Source organism: Dama dama, chromosome 7 (assembly GCF_033118175.1).
Source record: "Dama dama isolate Ldn47 chromosome 7, ASM3311817v1, whole genome shotgun sequence".
NCBI classification, from domain to species: domain Eukaryota; kingdom Metazoa; phylum Chordata; class Mammalia; order Artiodactyla; family Cervidae; genus Dama; species Dama dama.
Genome location: NC_083687.1, coordinates 19,249,901 through 19,271,848, shown reverse-complemented (window position 1 = coordinate 19,271,848; position 21,948 = coordinate 19,249,901). Strand labels below are relative to the sequence as shown.

Here is a 21,948-nt window from a genome sequence, read left to right as displayed (position 1 = left end):
ATATACACTAAAGAAAGAACATAAAATATTACACTTTGGTGATAACAAAAGCAGAGAGTGGGAGAAGATGTAATTTCTTGTTTGGCTTTGGACATTTTAGGGATGAGAAGCTTAGTTATTAATCCTGTGAGGATTAATTCATGAGAACCTGCAGTATGGAATAAGAGATAACATCAGGTGAAACTTAAGGCAAAATCTAAAACTCAGTGGATGTGTTGGTGAAGGGTCCTTAAATCAGATAAAGTCAAATACGTGAATAATTATTTGGTTCTCTGAAGAGGACAGCCACAGAATTCATGTATTACAGTTACAGCATATATTAACTTTTTTGGAGGACACATGCACATAAACTTGTATATACCCTTTTAGGTAGGGATACATGGAGTCTCTCTTTGAAACCTGTCCATAGATCTTTAGCTAATAACCCCTACCTAAGAGATAATGTAATCACTCAACCTTTACCTCCATAGGAGCGTCACCTAAACCGGCCCATGTGGAAGGCAAATCTCACCTTCTTTTAGGATGTTTCATGGAGAGAGATTTTGTGAGCATAAAGTCTTTAAGGATTAGTATTTATGACTGAAGAATGACTTGTTAACTTTCCTGTGTTTCTTTCTGTTGACATTTGACTACTCAGGGGAAATGCTGCGTAAGAAACGAAGGGAGAAGGATGGTCACAAAGATCCACTCCTAGTAGAGGTGAGTCGGCTTCAGGATAACATTATGAAGGACATTGCAGAACTTCGACAGGAGGCAGAAGAGGCAGAAAAAAAGCAGTCTGAACTGGACAAAGTGGCTCAGATCTTGGGAATTAACATTTCCGATAAATCTCAGAAGTCTTCAAGTGACAGTAGGGAGCCTACAGAGAAGACTGGGAAAGCAGAAAAATCCAAGAGCCCAGAAAAAGTGTCGTCATCCTCAAACTCCTCTTCCAGCAGCAAGGTAACAACTCAACTTTTCCATTTCTATTGTATCTTTTATTTCCATGGACTCCTAAAGCAGCCTTCTAACTAACCATTTTCTTAGCTTCCTTTTCCAATCTGTTCTTACTCTTGCTAGTTATTTTTGTAAAACATAGTTTAGATCGTGGTACTGTTCTTCAGAATTTTAGCAGTTCCCCATTGCCTCCAAAGTAGAATCCTGGGCCCTCCATGTTCTGGATCTAGCATTTACACCTTAACTCACTCCAGTCCAGCTTCTAGTCTTCTCATAACTTGAAATGCCTTTTTGGTTTTTCATGTTTAGCAACAAGTTCACCACCCATGTTGAAGAGCCTCAAATTTCAGTTCTCAAATCAGTATTTGATATAAGGAACCACTGTCTCCTAAAAACTGTTTTTTTCCTTTGGCTCCCATCACATTTCTTTTCCTTCTTGTATGTTAGCTGCTCTGCTTAGTTTCCTGATCTTTGAATATTTTAGTTCTTCAGGACTCAGTTCTAACCCAGGTCTCCAGAATTCTGCTTTTTCCCTAGGTCATTTCATTCAGTCCTATGCTAAAATACCATATTGACAATTTTCAGTTTTATATTCTAGCTCAGGTGATTCTTCTAAGGTTCAAGTCTGAGTGTTCAACAGACTGCTTACTATTTCCACTTGATTGTCTCAAATACCTTAAAATCAATGTATCCTAAATTAAACTAAGATTGTTCTCAGCCTCCCTCTAACCTTTCTTCCTCCTCTGTTTGTTACCCGTCTCAGAGAATGACATTACTGTCCAATAGTTTTTATGCCAACAACCTGAAAAGCATTCTTAGTGCTCCCCCTTCCTAACTGCTCCATGCAATTAGAGAGTCTGCCAATTCTCCAGCCAAGATAAATCTCAGTTTTATTCATCTCATCATCTCTATTGCCATCCAAGTTCAAGCCACCTTCAATTCTTGCTTGTACTCCTACTCTCTTAATTCTTTCTCCACATTCAGCCAGTAATTATAATACTATTTTGCCTACCTCTTCAGCCTCATTTCAAATCTTATTTTTCCTTTGCTCTCTGTAATTTCATACTGGCATTTTCATTCCATAAATGTTTCATCCTCTTTAATGTCTTTGTGTCTTCTCCTCCTTCTAATTACTACTCTTCTTATCCTGTGTTCTAACTCAGATTCATCCTCAGATCACAATTTAAATTATTTCCCTGACTCCCTTTCTTGATTTTCCAGGTTGTTAAATTTGCCTGATATATACTCTCATACCTACATTTTCCTTCTTAGCATTTATGGCCTTGTAATTATATTATTACATGTGTTCCCCAGTTAGATTTTAAGGTTCAAGGAATCAGGGACCATATCTGTCTCATTCTCCAATATAGTCCCCAATACACAGCTCAGTGCCTGCCACATAGCAAATAGATAGTGCTCAGGAAATCTGACACTGCACCTTATATTCCTGCCACCTCAGAATGCTTGCACTTTTCCACATGTGCAACATGGTATGTGCCTCTCTAATACTGCATTAATAATCCTCTTAGCCTGGAATAATCTTTCTCCCAACCCTGCTCATCCACTAAGGCCCAACTTGAATATTCCCCTCCTCTGTGAAGAATTCCTAAATTCCACTGTGATTGAGTCAGATGTTTTTTAGCATTCCCATAATATATTACTTTGTTCCTTTATAAAATATATTTCATTCTGTCTTATTGAAAGCATAATTAAACTCATGCCTGATTTCATGCCTGTCTCTTGCACTAAATGAGAGCTTCTTGAGAATAACAGAGTATAACTTACCTATTTTTGTGTTTTCCCATGGCATCCAGTATGTCTAGTACATAGTAGATGGTCAGTTAATATTGGGGGTAGAGAAGAAGATACTCTGTGTTCTCTGTCAGCCAAGCTCTAATTTTTTTATGTCTTCCTGGGAGAATTCTCTTTCTCAGCCAGGTAGGACTATTTTCTTATACCAGGATCATTGAGTTCAGGGCCTTTGATGGGAGAAGAGCTTGTAGTTGTCTTACACATTCTCTGGGGTTCCGTTTAGGCATCAACCCCATGATAAATTACCATCTTGACTTGAGTGAGAGAATGTTCTCTGAAGTTAACAAGAATATGTTGCAATTCGATTTTCATTTCAGCAATAAGGAATGTTCTTTCTGCAAGCTCTGTTTCCTACCTGTCTTTGGTCTTTCTTCTTTCTTTGCCTCTTTTTAAAATGCGTGATTAGTTTGGTTTTCTTTCTCTTAAATCGCTTATTTCATAAAAGTAAACACATGCACATTTCCACAGTTCCATTCACTTCGACACAGTTGTTACTAATAAGTTGGTGTGTGTTATTCCAAATTACCTTTTTCTCTTCATTCATTTAATAAATATTTCTTGGTCTCCCAAAAAGTGCCAGACAGTGTTTAGATATGGGACGTATAAAAGGGAACTATGTAGTTGGTGGTGGTAGTGGTTGTTCAGTTGCTAAGTCTCTCTCTTTGCAACCCCATAGACTATAGCATGCCAGGCTCCTCTGACTTCCACTGTCTCCCAGGGTTTCCTCAGATTCACATCCAGTGAGTCGGTGGTGCTAACCATCTCACATCTTTTGCCTTCAATCTTTCCCAGCATCAGCGTCTTTTCCAGTGAGTTTGCTGTTCGCATCAGGTGGCCAGGGTATTGGAGCTTCAGCTTCAGCAACAGTCCTTCCAGTGAATCCAGGTTGCTATGCAACATTGTTCTTTATGGCATTGGACTTTACTTCACCACCAGGCACATCCACAGCTAAGCGTCATTCCTGTTTTGGCCCAGGTGCTTCATTCTTACTGGAGCTATTAGTGATTGCTTTTCGCTTTTCCCCAGTGGAGCATATTGGACACCTTCCTACCTGGGGAACCTCATCTTCTGGTGTCAGATCTTTTTGCCCTTTCATGCTGTCGATGGGATTCTCCAAGCAAGAATTGGAGTTGGGTTGCCGTTTCCTTCTCCAGTGGACCACGTTTTGTCAGAAGTCTTCATTATGACCCTTCCATCTTGCCTGGCCCTGCCTGGCATAGCTCATAGCTTCACTGAGTTATACAAGCCCCTTTGCATGACAGGGTTGTGATCCTTGTGGCTCAGTGGTAAAGAATCTGCCTGCAATGCAAGAGATGTGGGTTCGATCCCTGGGTTGGAAAGATCCCCTGGAGAAGGAAATGGCCACTCCAGTATTCTTGCCTGGGAAATCCCATGGATGGAAGAGCCTGGTGGACTACAGTCCATGGAGTCACAAAAGAGATTACAACTTAGCTGCTGAAAGCTATGTAGACAAGGTCCTTATTGTCTTGTAATGGGAGATATGCAGGTTAGGTAATGACAAGTGCCTAAAAAGAAAACAGGCCAAGGAATATGGAGTAGTTAGGGAAAGTCTTTTGAATAAAGTGACATTTGACATTCTGTTCCTAGTCACATAATCTGTTTTGATTATTCAAATACATCTTTTAATAGATTTGTGTGTTTTAAAAAAAATTGGTTGCACTGGCTCTTTGTTGTTGTGCACAGATTTTCTGTAGTTGTGGCTGCTGCTGGTGCTGCTAAGTCGCTTCAGTCGTGTTCAACTCTGTGTGACCCCATAGACGGCAGCCTACCAGGCTCCTCCATCCCTGGGATTCTCCAGGCAAGAACGCTGGAGTGGGTTGCCATTTCCTTCTCCAATGCATGAAAGTGAAAAGTGAAAATGAAGTCGCTCAGTTGTGTCCAACTCATAGCGACCCCATGGACTGCAGCCTACCAGGCTCCTCCGTCCATGGAAGTTTCCAGGCAAGAGGACTGGAGTGGGGTGCCATTGCCTTCTCTGCTAGTTGTGGCAGGTGGGGGCTGCTCTTCGTTGTCATGCATGGGCTTCTCATGGTGATGGCTTCTCTCGTGGAGCATGGTCTCCAGGGCACACGGGCTCAGCAGTTGTGGCTCACGGACCCTGGAGTGCTCGGGCTTCAGTAGTTATGGTGCATGGGTTTAGTTGCTCCACAGCATGTGGAATCTTCCCAGACCAGAGATGAACTGGTGTCCCCTGCATTGGCAGGCAGATTCTTATCCACTGTACCACCAGGGAAGTCCTATTCAAATTTATTTTGATATTTTGTTATTGTTCAGTTGCTAAGACTCTTTGCAACCCCATGGACTACACCATGCCAGGCTCCTTTTTCTCCTGCTATCTCCCAGAGTTAGTGGGTGATAGTTGCTCACATTCATGTCCGTTGAGTTGGTGATGCTATCTAACCATCTCATCCTCTGCCACCCCCTTCTCCTTTTGCCTTCAATCTTTCCCAGCAATGGGGTCTGTTCCAGTGAGTCAACTCTTTGCATCACGTGACCAGAATATTGGAACTTCAGCGTCAGTCCTTCCAATGAATATTCAGGGTTGATATCCTTCAGAATTGACTGGTTTGATCTGCTTGCAGTCCAAGAGACTCTGAAGCATCTTCTCTGACACCACAGTTTGAAAGCATTTGTTACTTACTTTTCTAGTATTTCATGACTATCTTTCCATGTCAATAAATAGACTTCTGTAATATCATTTTAGCAACCTTATTTTTATTGTTGTATGGATAACAAATTTAACCAGTTAAATCACCTATAGTTTGACCTAATTTCCTAAGGATAAATATCATGGAATAGAATTGCTTGGTCAAAGGTATAAAGAATTTTGAGGTATATAATATGTATTCCTCAATTATCTTCTGGAAAGGTGGTGTCAGTTAGTATTCACAAGCAGTGTATGCATGTGTCCATCCCTTAACTGCTGGATATGATCTCTTTAGTGACCCTTGAATAGGACTGTAAAAGGGAAAGATTATCTTTGAACTCTCAGTTGTTTCCCTTTCTCCATTTAGTCTTCCTTTCCCCACCAGCCAAAATCCAGGTGCTCCGTTCCCTGATCGTGTCTACTGTGGAACCTCCTTCATACTTACCTTCTCTGTGTTCCAGAATTATCTTTTTTATGTGCCTCACTCCCCAGCATTATCCAGAATTCTCATTTCCTGAATACCTTGTTCTCAGCTTGCTGAAAAATGAATTCATATTATTTATTATTGATCACTTAATGTTAGAGAGTTGATATGTTTTAAAAGAGGATTCATATTTAACTGAAAGATGTTAAATTCTAATGGTGACATTTTAGGCAGTTAGAAACATTTTACCCAGATTCCTGTAAGTCATCCTAAGTAGATGACTTTCCCCTTTATCTATGCCAGCCTAGGTTCTCTAGTTTTCTTTACTGGATGTGTCTGTGATAAGAGAGTTCACTATCATCTGGTTTGGTTTTTTTTTTCACTTGCCTAATTACCAATTGTCAATTACCAATTACCTAATTGTCAATTACCTTTTCCATTTCCTCTTCCCTTCCTAGTTGTTATCATGTGTTTAGTTGTACAGGTAACACATTTAACGTCTACCAAAGGTGATACTATAGAAGATTCCTGTCCACTCTTGTTCTCTACCTCTCTCCCCAGAGGCAGCCAATGTTTCCATAATCCTGAGTATTCTTCTAGATATTTTCAGATATATAAGTAAATATATTGTCATAATGATTTGTTCTTCATGATGACATGACACTGGAATCAAATTAATTCTCTTTGAGTCTTGCAGACAGATTTCTTGTGTGGTTTGTCCCAGTTTGTGCAGCTTTAGGCACTGGAAATATGATCATATTGTCCTATTTCTGTTATTGTGGTAGCTACTTGCTTTTTCTGAGGAAAGACAGATCTAGATTGTCTTGAATTCCTTCTTAGTACAGGTTTTTCCTCCTCTAGGAATCAAAGGTAAACAATGAGAATTCCCGAACTAAGAGCCCCAAGCCTGCTGAGAGCTCTCAGCCAGCTAAGCAGTCTGATCAGCCCGTTGCTGCCTATGAGTATTACGATGCTGGCAATCACTGGTGCAAAGACTGCAACACCATCTGTGGGACCATGTTTGACTTCTTCACCCATATGCACAATAAGAAGCACACACAGGTAGGTATCTTGCCCTCTGTTATTTCCATTCTTGCCCTCCTTCCCCTCAAACTCCTATACCCCCATCTGTATTACAAAGCTGGAAAATGAAACATTCTCATATGGGCAGGAGCCCCAATCTGAAGAGCCAAGAGGTACCAACAAAGGAGACACCATCCCCAGGGCTCAGTCCAGGGGACCTGCCTGTAACTAAACACCATGGCAAGTGTAAGTGAGGCTGCTGCCTCTTTTGATTCCTTGAGTACCTGATTATTTGTTTCATTTTATCCATTGCTAGTACTTGCTCTAACATATGTTTACCTTTTCCACAGGTGATTTCCGTTTAAACAGTTGGCAGAGTGGGTGGGGGTGGGCAGCTGGGGGCTTCTGGTCCCCCCTGGTTGTTGGGGAGAAAAAGAAAAGTGGGTCATTGAGATTTTAGTGCTGTGTGTGAGCGCCTCTGCCTCTTGCAAATAGACACTGGATCCCTACAACAGACCTTGGGCTTCAAAGACCCAGAATGAAGCCAAGCAAGATGCTGTAAAGCGCACTGACAAGATAACTGTTCCTGCAAAAGGTATGTTTCCTCCCTGCCATTTTTGTGGTTCCTTATATTCAGTCAGGGAAGAGGTATCCCTGAACTAAGGTGCAAGGAAGCATCATAGAGTGAGACATAACCAATACTTCTAGCAAAGCTGCAAGATTGCATTCCATGTGCACAACTAGGTCCTAAAGAAATAAAGAGAGCCATAAGACAGGAACAATCTCTATCCATATGGCCAACAATCTAACAGATGTTACCACACATACCACTCTAAAATAAAACTTTGTGCTCGCTTCGGCACCACATGGACTAAAATATGACTTTCTTCACCACTGACTTATGCACCAAAACCTTATTTGAAATCCAGGTGAAAAAGAACAGTAAGAGGTGCAAAATAACTGCCTTTTCAGCTAAGAACTATAAAATATTTTTGAATAGTTGCCATTATGGGCTAAGTTGAGAAATAGTTTCTTTGTCTTTAAACTTCTCAGTTTCTTACCTTTGTAAGTAGTCAGTGCTTCTACATCCTTTATATCTGTAGAAGATAAATTTCTAAGTAATTAATACCAAAATGAGAGATTCTCATACAAATGGTACTGGGCTTTTTGGGAGTATAATTTTTAAATCTCCTAAGATGCTTAGTGCTAGTTAGAATTTGAGGAGAATCAGCAACAAAAATGAGTCTGGCACAGAAAACTCCTAAATTAACCAGTTAGGGGACTAACCAGTTAGTGTTCCCAAAATGTAGAAGGGATGGAGGTCCTGAGTTTAGGCTTTAAGTTGGAAAAACACACCATTGAGATTCTAAATGCTCCTTCTGACTTGAAAGTGAGTAAAGTCCTCTATACTGTTAATCATTTTACTGCAAAAGGGAAGTGGGATTTCCTTTGGTTGCAGTCATCTTGGGTTAGAAATGACTTACTTTCTTGACTTTGTTCCACTTCTTACAGGCTCTGAGTTTCTGATTCCCATCACTGGATATTACTGCCAGCTCTGTGAGGAATTTTTGGGGGATCCAATTTCTGGAGAGCAACATGTGAAGGGTTATCAACACAATGAGAAATACAAGGTTGGTCTTTGTAGTAGCCTATGGAGTTTTCCCACTTTCTGCAGTAATCCTTTTGATGTTGTCAAGCTCAGAGGTAGAAAAAGTCCTTAACACTTCAAATTCTGTATAACCATAAAGAAGTTCTCAGTCCTAGTAAGAAATGCTAACCTGAGAGGACCATTTATCCTTGAGCAAGGTGACTCAAAATTTTCACTAAATGAGTTCTAATAGTGGTAGGGCCAGATTTTCTCTCTTAAAGCATTTTGCCCAGTTACTGAGCCTTTATCTTTTCTCTTCCCTAGAAATATGTGGTTGAAAACCCATTATATGAGGAGCGACGGAATTTGGACCGCCAGGCTGGCTTGGCCGTGGTTCTAGAGACAGAACGGCGGCGGCAGAGTGAGCTGAAGCGCAAGTTCAGTGAGAGACCGAAGGAAGAGAAGAAAGAAAAACAGGCAAAGATTATGAAGGAAGTAAAGGAGGACGACAGGGTGTCTGAGGAATTAGAGGACCAGCTTTCTGAGGGTGGAAACTCCCCTGAAAAGGCTGAAAATAGAAAGAGGCCTAGCATCAAACTCCAATTAAAAGAAGAAATAAAGAAAGAACCACCAATATCTTCCTCTTTCGGGAAATTCAGCTGGAAGAAGCCAGAAAAAGAGGAGGAAAAAAGTTTAGTGATCCCAAGTATTCCCAAAGAAGAGATTGTGGAAAGTGGTAAGGACAAAGAGGATGGCAAAGCTGATCCTGGGAAGGCAAAGCCTATCAAAATCAAACTCTCTGGGAAAACTGTTGTTGCACATACTAGTCCTTGGATGCCTGTAGTGACAACTTCAACCCAGACTAAGATCCGACCCAACCTGCCCATTCCATCCACAGTCCTCCGCAAATCAGGTTCAGCCACAGTAAGCAAGCCAGCTCCGCTTAACACCTTTCTCTCCATCAAGTCTTCTGGAACCACTGCTAAGCCTCTGCCAGTGGTTAAAGAGTCTTCAGCTGATCTCCTCTTGCCTCCCGACATCATCTCTAAAGCATTTGGAGGGGAAGAGGTGATTTTGAAAGGGTCTCCAGAGGAAAAAATGGTGCTGGCTGAAAAGAGTGAGACACCACATATACCTGAACAAATGCTACCACCTCCACCACCACCACCTCCACCGCCACCTCCACCACCTCCAGTTATACCTCCTCCAGCTGCCCCATCTCCTGCCCAAGCAAATGCTATTTTGGCTCCAGTAAAATCAAACCCAGTTGTATCTCACACTGTCATCCCTGGCTTCCTGGGTCCTAACATTTTGAACCCAGCATTACCGGTAGCCATCATGGCCTCAGCACAGCCTACTGCCATTCCTTCTGATGAGACGGCTCCTGGGGTGAGTGAGAGTGACCGGGACCAGACCCTATTCTCTGTGTTGGTGCGTCCTCCACCTCCCCTCTCAAGTGTGTTCAGTGAACAAGCCAAAAAATTGGAAAAGCGGAATTCATGCTTAGCCACAGCCAATGCTAAGGATCTGTATGACATATTCTACAGTAGTGGTGGAAAAGGAGCCCCTGACACTAAGCTGAGTGGTGGTCCATTGGCCAACGGGGAAAATAGAGCTGAAAATTCAGACACCTCTTCCACTTCTACTTTGAACAGCAGTGCATCCCAAGAGGAGTTGCCTTCAGGTAGAAATTTGGTCTCGGCTCCTTTGGTCAGCAACTCTGAAAAGCCCGTTTCAAAACCTTTGGAGTCCCTAGGAAGATTGTCAGTTGTAGAAAATGTAGACTCAAAAAACAGAGACAGCAGCTATGGCTTTCTGCAGCCTCTGACAAGGTTATGCCAAAACAGGCCTTATGAAACTATTACTCCAAAGACAGAGACTTTGGTCAAGTGGGCCTCTGGTTCCTTTCAGAGTGATCCTAATAAGGATATAGCTCCAGTGAGGAAAATTGAACTTGACGTGGGAGACCCTGGGCCACCAGGTGTGGAGCCAGCCTCTGAGCTGTCGGATATACAGTGTCATACCATGCAATCTCAGAAGTTGGTAGAAACCCACCTTGTGGAATCTAGTAAGCAGCAAAGCCAGGAGCTCCACCAGTCTAAGGATTGTGGGAAAAGTGAAGTAGACACAAGCACTGCACTAAAAGAAGAAGTGAAACTCTCTGAAAGGACAGTGAGAGAGGGAACAGATATTAATGTTGGGCCCAATAGCATAGAGGACTCTAATTTGAACAGTGGGAACAGATGCATGTGGGAGGAAGAAGTAGAACAGCCCAACTCACATAGGACTGAAAAAAAGGCTAAACAGTCCAGGAAGTTGATAACAGAAAGTAAAACTCAAGGTAAAGTAGTACCTGAATTGAAGACACAAGCTGTCTCTTCCACAAAGGCAAAAATAGACTCATTTCCGTCAGAAGCTAGGTCTTTACTCCAGAACCCACAAGATGTGAAAATTTCTTCCCCAGAATTGCTTCTTCAGTCCCCAGCCAGATCAGATATGTGTTTGAAAGACCATGAACAGAAGCAAGGAGTTTCAACTGGTGGTGAGGAGTGGCTAGAAAATTCAGCACCAGAATCAGCTTCCAGAACTTCTAGGTACAGAAGCCTCAAACTGAAGAGAGAAAGATCAAAAGACTTGCAGGGTAAAATGACCTATAAACTGACTGTTTGGGATGAGAACAAGAAGCCAGAGACCTGGGAGAGCCCAGAGAAACCAAAAGCAGAAGCCCTGGAGCTTCGAGATGTCCATCCAGAACTAACAGTGACAATAGAGAACAAGGCCTTAGAAAACTTTGAAGTTACAGACTTAAAAGTAGAAGAGCTTGCTGCCCTGGGAAGCCTGGGGGATATAGGTGTTGATTTCTGCAATACTCGGGTAGACCCAGCACATAGATCCCCAGTTGCCCTGTCTCAGAAAGTATGTGAAGAAAATCCTGTGTCGCGTCTAGGAAGTAATCCCTCCAATCTCACCAACTTTGAACCAGTACCATCCTTTTCTGAGTTTCCCTTAGATTCTCCCAAAACCCTGGTGCTGAACTTCGGAGCAGAGGGTGAACAAAACTCATCTAATCCCAGAACTGGGAGGATTGCTTCTAACATTTTGAAAACTGGACTTCCTGTAGAAAACGTTGGCCTTGGCTTGGGGAGCCTTGAGGGAACACACCAGGCCCTGGACCTGTTAGCAGGAGGAATGATGCCTGAGGAAATAGAAGAAACATCTCAATTAGAGAAACAAGATTCACTCAGATTGGAATCAGAAACAATTAATCCTTTAGGCCTTGGGCCATCTCCTTGCCTTCCAGACCTTGTTGATTTTGTCACACGGACATCTGGAGTTCAAAAAGAGAAGATATGTTCTCCTCTCTCTGAGCCAGGTGACCCTCCTGAGTGTAGTTCCCTGGAGATGGGACCACTGCAGCTAGAAATACCGAATGCATCCATCACGGAAGTAGCAGTTCCTCAAGTAGATGAGTATAGTGACAACCCTTTGAATGTGGTAAAATCTGTGGCTTCAGGGTCCCATACAAGGGAACAGGTAGCCGGAGGCAGTACGATCCCTCAGGAAATAGCTGCACAAGAAGCTGCAGTTGATGCCCTCCAGTACCACACGGAATCCAGTGTTCACAGCTGAGAGAGCGCGTTCAGAGCTACTTGTGGATGAATCCTATTGGCTTCTAGAAATCAGGTGCCCAGGTGACCCAGGACTAGTTGGATCTCATCTGGAACCTACACTAAGAGATGCAATCAGCATCTTAGAGTAAATGTTCATGGAAGCTAAAAAATTTACCTCCGTTCCTTTTTTCCTTAAGAAACCAGACAAATCAATCATAATTTCTATACATATCTGTAAAAAAGTATTTTCTGTTAATTATTATTATTATTTTTTGCCAATTTATTTTCTCCAACTTTGTCATTAAAATCAAATGTCTATCTGGCTCACCACCTAGTGTGCTTTGATTGTATTTTGGCTTTGACTCTGCCATTTCTGGGGGAGGAGGGAGACAGAGCTGACTTCTCCAATTGCTGTGTTGTATTCCCACCCAATTTCTTGGGCAGCTGATGGATCTCTGGGAGAAAGACAAGAAAGCCTGCTGAAATGGAAAACTACTGATGAAGGAAGGATTGTTCATCTCTTAGGCTTTCCATTTGGATGGGCCTGCCTTAACATTGTTTGAAATGCAGCGTGAGTAGCCCTTTTGTTTACTGTTTACTTCCTTGTGGCATGTCAGTTCCCACACTTCCTTCATTCTGTTGCCCTTGCTTGAGCTGGTCCTGCTAATCCACAAACCTATTTGGAAATGACCTCAGTAAACATGGAAGAAAATCTACCAGGCTCACTTTTGGAAGACAACAAATCGGTAAGGCTTATTCATGGCTCAGTGCCAGGAGGAGATAAGCTTTTTGGGTCCCTTTTGTTTTTGAAATGGCCTTTGTTCATTGTACTGTGATTTGCTGACACTTTGTGCAAAATTATTTAGCAGCCATTTTCTGTTCTGAAGAGGTAGAAGATCTGAAACTTGTTTTGGGATTGTATTCATTCTCTGTTCCACACTCAATATGTATTCTTTCCTCTACCTCTCTCTTTCCCATTTTTTCCTCCTTAGTGTGATGTTTTGGGTTGTACATTTGTTCAAAAGATTAAAGATTTATGAGTTGACTTGGACAAGTTTAACTTTATTTTTATTGTGTTGATTACTTGGAATAAATGCATTAATCTCATATTTCTTTCTGGATTTTTGTTTTGCAACCACACACATTTGAATTTCATTGGAAAGCTAGAACAATGAACTTCCTCTGCCCTATTGTCTGTCTCCCCCTCCCAACCTTCTTTCCCCAGTTGTTAGGGCTACTTTTATTAGGTTATAGTCTCTGCCCCAGTGCTTCCTGGATGGGTGGTGAGTAGGCAGCAGAGGTCTGGTTTTGGCATCTTTCTGTTGTGCAGCTTTGTATATACTTTTATGTTGACTCTCCCAGTGCTTCTTTGAGAACTGAGCTCCCCAAAATACTCATGTTCTTGCTGAGGGTGCTCTTGGGCAACAGAGAGCTTGGTGCTTAGATTTTCTAATATCTGTCCCAGTTTCCTCTTGACACTTTAACCCGACTCAGTAGAGGCTTTGATGTCTTATTTTCCCACATGCCTCAAAAATAATGCAAAGTTGCTGATCTTTTTTCCTAAGAATTCTTGTTTTTCTGTTTCCTTGTGTGCAGAGCTGCAGAATCCCTGTGTTAAGTTTATGAAGGCTATTTTTCTTCACTGATTTAGAAATTTAGAAGTTGTCCTGGCCTCCCTTATTTGTCTTGTGGAAGGGGCACAGATTTGGAATAGTTAGGTCCTTGGATGATCCTCGGCCATTTGCCTTACTGTGGTTTCAGACAAGTTACTTTGCCACACTGTGCCATAGGGATTTTTTTTTCATTAATATGGAGGATCATTGTCTCCGTCTCACACCAGATGTGTACAGGGTCAGCCATCCTGAACTGTCTTCCAGAGTCTGCTTTTTAGGCCGAAACCTGAGTTCAGTGCATTCTTCTGGCCTGGAAACCATAAGCAGATTCAGAAGTTCCCTTTTAACAAAACATAAACCCGGGTAAGCTTTGGAGATATATTTGTTTCTCCAAAGAACTGCTCCCTCTCCATTCTGGGAGTTTATTTACAGAAATTCAGAGAACATAAGAGTTTAACATGCCAGTAGTTACTGATTTTCAGGACTGTTCACTTAGTAAGTTCCACGTCCCTTTGGGGAGAGATGGGGGAGTTTAGGTAGGCATGGAGAAGGGTTAATGCCATACAGATCCCAGCGCTGAACTCTCGGAGTCAGAATCTTACTCTCTGGTTAGAAGTGGGTCATGTGAGAAGGATGGGGGAGGGAAAAGACAAAATTTAGGAAGAGTAGAACTAATTTATGGTCAGGAAGGTCCCCTGGAGAAGGGCATGGCAACCCACTCCATATTCTTGCCTGGAGAATCCCATGGACAGAGGAGCCTTATGGGCTACAGTCCATGGGGTCGCAGAGTCAGACATGACTGAAGCGACTTAGCATGCATGCATGAAGTAATTTAAGTAACTGGAGCTGTAGTACTTTGAGAAACTCCTCTTGTAGTCTTGATAAAGGGCCCCTACCGATCTTAGGCTTTTTCTAGAATAATGCCCGCGTTTAAGAGCTGAAGCAATGGTGTTCTTCATATCTGCCTTGAACCAGCAGGAGAGCTTTTAGGATTCTGTAGTTTGGGTGGAAAGTGTTGGTAGCTTCCTCTTTCGTCAGTGGGATAAGGTTTTGGAGCTTATTTAGAGAAGCCATTTGAAAGGAAGGGCAGAACTTGAATCCACTTGCTAGTGCCTAGAGTCAGGGCCTGTTTCTTTTTATTCAGTACTATCACAGTACTGAGTAAATTTTCATCTTAGGAGACAGGCACATGCAAAGAGTGGATCCTAATCTTTACATGTGGCTTATGGTGTCACATAACTTTTAAACATCTGCAAACATCAGAAACAGTTTTTGTTTGACTCCCTCAATTATGAGAATAGATTATCAGCAGTTAGTTTTAAATTTTGGTGAACACCAAGTTTTACCTAGGTTGTGTAAATAACCCCCTAAAACTTCCCCTTGGCTTTGTGAATGGAGGCCTTTGCTTTGTAAACCTCTTTCTTTGCAGCTAACTTCAGGGCACATAATATCCTTAATAACCCTTCTGCTAAGCACACCTGTATAACGCTATGCCACTCCATCTCTGAAAAATGTCAAAATGTTAGCTTGTGTTTTGGTAGTAAACACGCCAGAGTGTATATCCATTTATCAGACTGCCAGGTTAAGAGACTGAGCAAGAATGGGGAGGTGGGGCTGGGGAGTTTGGACATATAGAATACAGGCGTCCAGTAGGGACATTAAGTGTTTTATTAAAAAAAGGGGGGGGGGGCAGGGGATCAGGGAAGAGACAGTAAGGTGGGATTTTGTAAAAATACGTTTTCCCAAGCCCTGGTTCTAACTTCCACAAAGCTTACCTTTGTTCTAACCTACAAAGAACCTAAGCAAGGTCTTCATTAACAATTCTATGAGAACATGGACAAATAAAAATAATTTGAGATTGTGAGCACATTTCTTCTTTGAGTTTAATTTTACAATAATGTCTTATGTAATTTTTAACCAAAAATTACCTATACAATAACAGTATTCATTGATAGGCCAAGCACCTGAATTTACAATGAAAACCTACCCTTGAAAAAATCATCACCCAGATTTGCCCTCAACCCTAAACACTTTCGAAGACCATGTGCGTTTACATTGTAGCACTTATTGTGGTTGTACTTTTATACTTAACTGTTTCTTTGATTCATATGTGCCTCTTTCCCACTCCCTTCCCCCAACTAAATTATAAATTCTTGAGAGCAGGAAGTCTGTCTTTGCTTACTGTTTTTTATCATTGTATTCACAGTATACAGTTGCCTGGCACATTTAAGAGTGCTTGATAAAAATTCAGTAGAAGAATTAATGTGGTAGTAGTAGCTATTTTTTTTTAATTAACTCTGAATACTTAGCAATTTATAAGTGAGTAAAAGCTGTGTATTGCTGATTGTATTTCCTGGGTGCTTAATACTTCAGAAGCTGACTGTCCTCTTGCTTCTGTCCTGGATCTTTATCTATAAGGCACTGTCTATAGCAGTGAGTGAATATCAAGGCTTCCATCATTTCAACAGTATTCCAGAAAAGTGGTTGGTGCCAGGCTAGGAGGGGGACACTGCTCCTGAAGCTCCTACAAGAAAAACAGGATGGGAAGGGGGCAGTGCATTGACTTTAGAGTTAACAATAAAAAACTTTAGGGACTCTGATTTTCAGATGGCTCCTTTTCTCCTTTCAGCCAGATTTTATAGGCATTTTGAAGCAAAATTAATCCCCAAATCCCTCTGATTTAGCTGAAGGAATAATTCAGCCTTTCATAGCCCAGCATCCTGTTGTCACTTCATCACAATTCTAAGTAAAGCGGTCAATTTTATTTCTGGAAGGAGACAACCAAAAGAGTTGCCATTGGAAAAGGAAGGAGTGGTGCTTTCACTTTTTATTTTGTATATTTTTTGTTTGAACATTCTGACCATGAAAATGCATTTTATATAAAATACAAATATTTTATATGCATATAAAATATGTACACATACAGGGAATTTTTATGTCAGTGAGACTTCTCTGGTGCTGAGAATTGTAGACCAGATTTTTTTTTCCCCTTCTGTATACTCTTATGTATTCAAAAAATTAATTTTTAAGAAAAGTTATCACTCAGGGCATTCCTGTCTTCACGGTCATCAGTTTTCTGTTATTACAAATAGGTCTTGCTGCTCTTCCCTCAAGACTTCCTAAATTCCTCTATTTCCATCAAGGTGAGGCAATATACATTGACTTTTCTGTTCCTCTTCCCTAGCTGTAGTTCCTATCTCTGTGGAGCAGGTTATGCATTTCCATTCATGCTGAATGGGCATTTAGACATTAAATTATATAAATCAAGATACCTGTCTTCACAAAGCTTACTTTAAAGCAGGTATAGAAAAGATACCACAAAGTCTTTGTTGCATTCAGAGGGACACAAGATAACATATCTAGATGTGTTGATTAAAAGCTTTACAGGCTTTTGTTCCTTCCACTCATAAAGGATCAGGCAAGAAAAGTGTTTTGTAGTAAACAAGGGAAATGAACATGTTTAAGAGAAGCGAATGAGCAAAGTAAAAAGAGAGACAGAGGGACTTCAGTGGTCAGGACTTCAGACCTGGCCTTTCAGTGGTTAGGACTCTGTGCTTCCACTGCCGGGGGTACGGGTTCGATCCTTGGTTGGAGAACTAGGATCCTGAGTGCTGCACAGTGTGGGCCACCCCAGCTCCCAACCCATCAAAGAAAAGAGACAGTTACATTATGGTAGAGGAAGATAGCAAAAAAATTAAATCAACCATGTTGAGGTACTGTTTTCTTTCATCTTCTCTGATACTTTGCCCCTGCTAAAGTTCTATCCAACCCTCCATAGCCTGCCTACATAAGAATGATTATGATGACATTTACCCACTCTAACCCACTTATCTTCCTTTTTTTTCAGGAGCAATTGCAGAAGTCTAAAGATTTCTAGAAGGAAGGACCGCAGAAGACATTTTTGTTCAAGGGAGGCAGGGACAGAAGCCATAGGAACAATGAGTGCCCCTGGGGCCAGTGGGCAGCGTCACCTCTAGGGTCTGACTTCCAGAAGGTGCATATGATTGCTGGAGCAGGAATGGGTTGTGGAGAAGGTCCTGTTTTTTTCACTGCCAGGAAATGGTGAGTTGGGTGAGTAAAATGTTATTTATGTCTGTATCTTTGTACCAGTAGAGGAGGAGCAAGATGAGGATAGGCACAGAAAGCATATATTTTAAACTTGCCACTCCTCATCTCAAATTATCTCCTAACTTCTATCTCTCATTTTGAGATTTCTTTTTATTTATTTATGGCTGCGCTGGGTGTTCGTTGCTGCATGCAAGCTTTGTCTAGTTGTGTCAAGTTGAGGCTACTCTTTAGTTGTGTGTGGTCTTCTTATTGTGGTGTCTGCTCTTGTGGAGCACAGACTCTAGAGTGAGCGGGTTTCAATAGTTGTGGCGCACAAGCTTAGATGCCCCATGACATGTGAAATCTTCCCAGACCAGGGATCAAACCCATGTCCCCTGCATTGGCAGGCAGATTCTTTTTCACTGAGCCACCAGGGAAGCCTTCATGTCTCATTTTATGCCCTGATACTTATGTTACAGCTGTGGGATTCAGACCTTCTTATCCGTCCCAGGCCCTGGGCCCAATGTTCCTAGCTAATAGAACATCTCCCATCTCAGTTTTAGCCTTCCTTACTGTTCCATACAAGAATCAGGGTAAAAATTGGGTATGTCCTTGGAGGAATGGAAAGTGTTAGTCACTCGGTCGTGTCTGATTCTTTTGAGACCCTTGAACTGTATGTAGCCCGCCAGGCTCCTCTATCCTTGGAATTTTCCGGGCAAGAATACTGGAGTGGGTTGCCATTTCCTTCTCCAGGGGACCTTCCTGACCCAGGAATTGAACTCGGGTCTGCTGCATCGCAGGCAGATTCTTTACTTTCTTGGCCACCAAGGAAGCCTGTCCTTGGAGGAGTGGGATATAAATAGACAAAGGAGTCTTAAGAAAGTGGGGACAATCACAGAGGATATGTTTGAAAAATTCTGGGATTTCGGATTTCAAGACAACTATTAGCAGTTTCCATTCAGTCTTACTTTTCTTCTACACACAATGAAACTTTTGGTATACAGAAAGAAGCAAGCATTTCAAAATACCAAGGAAACACCTTATTCTCTGTGCATCTAAAATGCCTGTAGGTGCTTCTTTTACTCCCTTTTGTGCTTTGAAACTGGACTCATGAACACAGGATGAGAACCTGACTTTTAGGTCCTTCAAACCCTGAGCTTTATTTAAATCTGAGCTGCCCCAACTCTAGATTTACCTTTAAAACTGTTATTAGCCTAGTTTTATCTATGATTTGTAAACCTGGTACTTTTAGAGCCCTTGAGGTCTACTGCCCAAAAAAATCTGTAGTTTGGATAACTTTGAGGACTATTCATAACACTATAAATATAAAGAACTTCATAATGTACAGCCAAAACCATCAATAGAAGAAGAAAGAAGGAGTAAGGAGTGAAAAAAATCTCACAAGGCCTCTTTTTGCTGAACTTACATTCATTAAGGGCTACTCATTCCTCAGGCATGACCCTGTGGATGAAGCAGTGGAAAGCAGCCTGGTGCCATGGCTGCCAGCACTTTGTCACCACTACTTTCTATCCCTTGCTCCAGCTCAAAATCTGTTTTTCATCAGCTACCACATTTCTCTGCTCAGGGACAATCAATGGTATGGGTCACAGCTTTCATTCCAAAATGGTGACTCACCTACCTACCAGCCTCTGGTTTGCTGCTTAGACCTCCCTTTGTCAATGATGTCTGGGGGTCCACCTCTGAGATATGCTGATCTGGGGCATGGGCAAGGGAAAGCAAACATTTTCTAGAATAATATTTTTCCATTTGGAAAAAAGTTTTCCCTTTTAAAATTTGATATGCTACAGTTCATATATGTTATTAATGAGTAATAATTATTAATATAATTACTGATTAATAATAAACCTTTTTAATTGAAATATTCATGTAACATTAAATTTCACATAACACGATTCATCATTTTAAAGTGTACAGTCTAGTGGTTTTTATTATCTTGAAGCTTGTGCAGTAACCCCCATTGTCTAACTCCAGAATATTTCCATCACTCTCTTAAAACACATCCCAATTAGCAGACATTCCCAATTATCCCCTGTCCCAAAGCCACCAGCAATCATCAATCTGCTTTGTGTCTTTATGAATTTACCTATTCTGGACAATTCATTATAAATAGAGTCATATAATATGTGGTCTTTTGTGTTTGGTTTCTTTCACTTAACATTTTCAAGGTTCATCCATGTTGTGCAATGTATCAGTAATTCATTAGTATTTTGTAAGTGTAAGTGTTAGCTGCTCAGTCATGTCTGACTCTTTGCAACCCCATGGACTACAGCCCGCCAGTCTCCTCTGTCCATGGGATTCTCCAGGCAAGAATACTGGAGTGGGCTGCTGTTGAATAATATTCCCCTATATAGATATACCACATTTTGTTTGTCCATTAGTTGGTAGATATTTGGATTATTTCCACTTTTTGGCTATTATGCTGCTGTGAACATTTGTGTACAGGTATTTGTGTGGATGTGTTTTTCAGTTCTCTTGGATATGTACTGGCAACTGTTTTTAAAAAATACAGTTTTTATTAAAGTATAAAGTGCATACAAAAAACAAAAGCACACACACCACAAGTGTTAAGCTCAGTACTTTTCACAAAGTGAACACTTTGTGTAATGCTTTGGGTAATCAACACCCAAATCAAAAAATGGAATGTGACCAGCACCCCTGAAGCCTCTCTCATGTTCTCTTGGCAGTCACTACTTTCCTGAATGTAACTGCTATCTCAAGTGGGTTTTGTTTTTGTTTTATGCAGGTGAAATTCACATAACATAAAGTTAGCCACTTTAAAGTGAACAATTCAGTGGCATTTAGTACATTCCCAATGTTGTACATCCAAAACCTCTGTCCAGTTCTAAAACATTTTCACTACCACAGAATAAAACCACTATACAGTTAGTTCCCATTCCTGCCTCTCCTGGCAATCACCAGTTTTCTTCTGTCTTTCTGGATTTAACATATTCTGGATATTTCATACACATGAAGTCATACAATAGTGATTTTTCTGTTTTCTTTCACTTGTAATAGTGTTTCTGAGGTTCATGTATCAGTGTTCCATTACTGTTTTATGGCTGAATAATATTCCACTATCTGTGTATACCACAATTTATTTATACATTCATCTGTTGATAGACATTTAGGTTGTTTCCACCATTTGGCTGTTGTGCACATTACTGTTGCAAACATTTATGCATAAGTACTTGTTTTGAGTACCTGTTTTCAGTTATTTTCAGTATGTACCCAGAAGTGGAATTGCTGGGTCATATGTTATTATATATTTAACATTTTTAGGAACCACCAAACTGTTTTCCCAGCACCTGAATCATTTTACATCCCTTCCAACAATCCAGTTTCTCCACATTCATGTGTGCATGCATGCTTAATCACTCAGTTGTGTCCAACTCTTTGTGACCCCATGGTCTGTAGCCCCCAAGTCTCCTCCATCCATGGGATTATCCCAGCACAAAAATTCTGGAGTGGGTTGCCATTTCCTCCTACAGGGATCTTCCTACCCAAGAGTCAAACCTGTGTCTCCTTTGGCTCCTGCATTGGCAGGCAGATTCTTTACCACTGCGCCACCTGGGAAGTCCCTCCATATTCATAGCACTGGTTAAATTCCTTTTTCATGTATTATAACCATCCCAATATTTTATTGTGGTTTTGCTTTGTATTTCTTGATGACTAATGATATTGATCATCTCTTTGTGCTTTTTGGCCATTTATATATCTTTTTTGGAGAAATGTCTAATAAAGTTCTTTCCCATTTTTTAATTGTATTATTTGCTTTTTATTGTAGAATTATAAGAATTTTTAATATATTCTGGATACTAGACCTTTATCAGATACATGATTTGAATATATTTTCTCTCATTCTGTAAGTTGTCTTTTCACTTGATTTTGTTGGCTCTTTTTTTCCTAGTCCGTCCCTCAAGGTGTACGAGTGAGGTTGCTGATTTGAAATCTTTTTAAAAATGTATACTGGACTTGGGTGGCAGTCCAGTATTAAGACTTTACCTTCCAGTGCAGGGGGTGTGGGTTTGATCCCTCATTAGGGAGCTAAGATCCCACATGCTTGTGGCCGAAATCCCAAAACATAAACCAGAGCAATATTTTAACAAATTCACTAAAGACTTAAAAAAAATATTCATAGCTATAGTTTCCCTTTGAGCACTATTTTCACTGTACTCCATACATTTTGATATGTTGTGTTTTTATTT

The 21,948-nt window shown here is 41.0% G+C and overlaps 1 protein-coding gene across 4 annotated transcripts in view; it reads left to right on the top strand.

Annotated features, from left to right (window-relative positions):
• ZNF318 (zinc finger protein 318) overlaps positions 1 to 21,948 on the top strand; it is a 42,859-nt gene that overhangs the window by 15,073 nt on the left and 5,838 nt on the right. Inside the window, exons 6-10 of one of the 4 annotated variants that reach the window (XM_061146768.1) lie at positions 638 to 942; positions 6,702 to 6,902; positions 7,359 to 7,458; positions 8,376 to 8,494; positions 8,776 to 13,169. In XM_061146768.1, coding sequence (XP_061002751.1) covers positions 638 to 942; positions 6,702 to 6,902; positions 7,359 to 7,458; positions 8,376 to 8,494; positions 8,776 to 12,081 — 4,031 coding nt within the window. In that variant the 3' untranslated portion in view covers positions 12,082 to 13,169. Of the gene's footprint in view, positions 1 to 637; positions 943 to 6,701; positions 6,903 to 7,011; positions 7,110 to 7,213; positions 7,231 to 7,358; positions 7,459 to 8,375; positions 8,495 to 8,775; positions 13,170 to 17,522; positions 17,747 to 21,948 lie in introns of those variants that run through there. The other 3 variants (XM_061146769.1, XM_061146770.1, XM_061146771.1) reach the window with 3 other exon arrangements.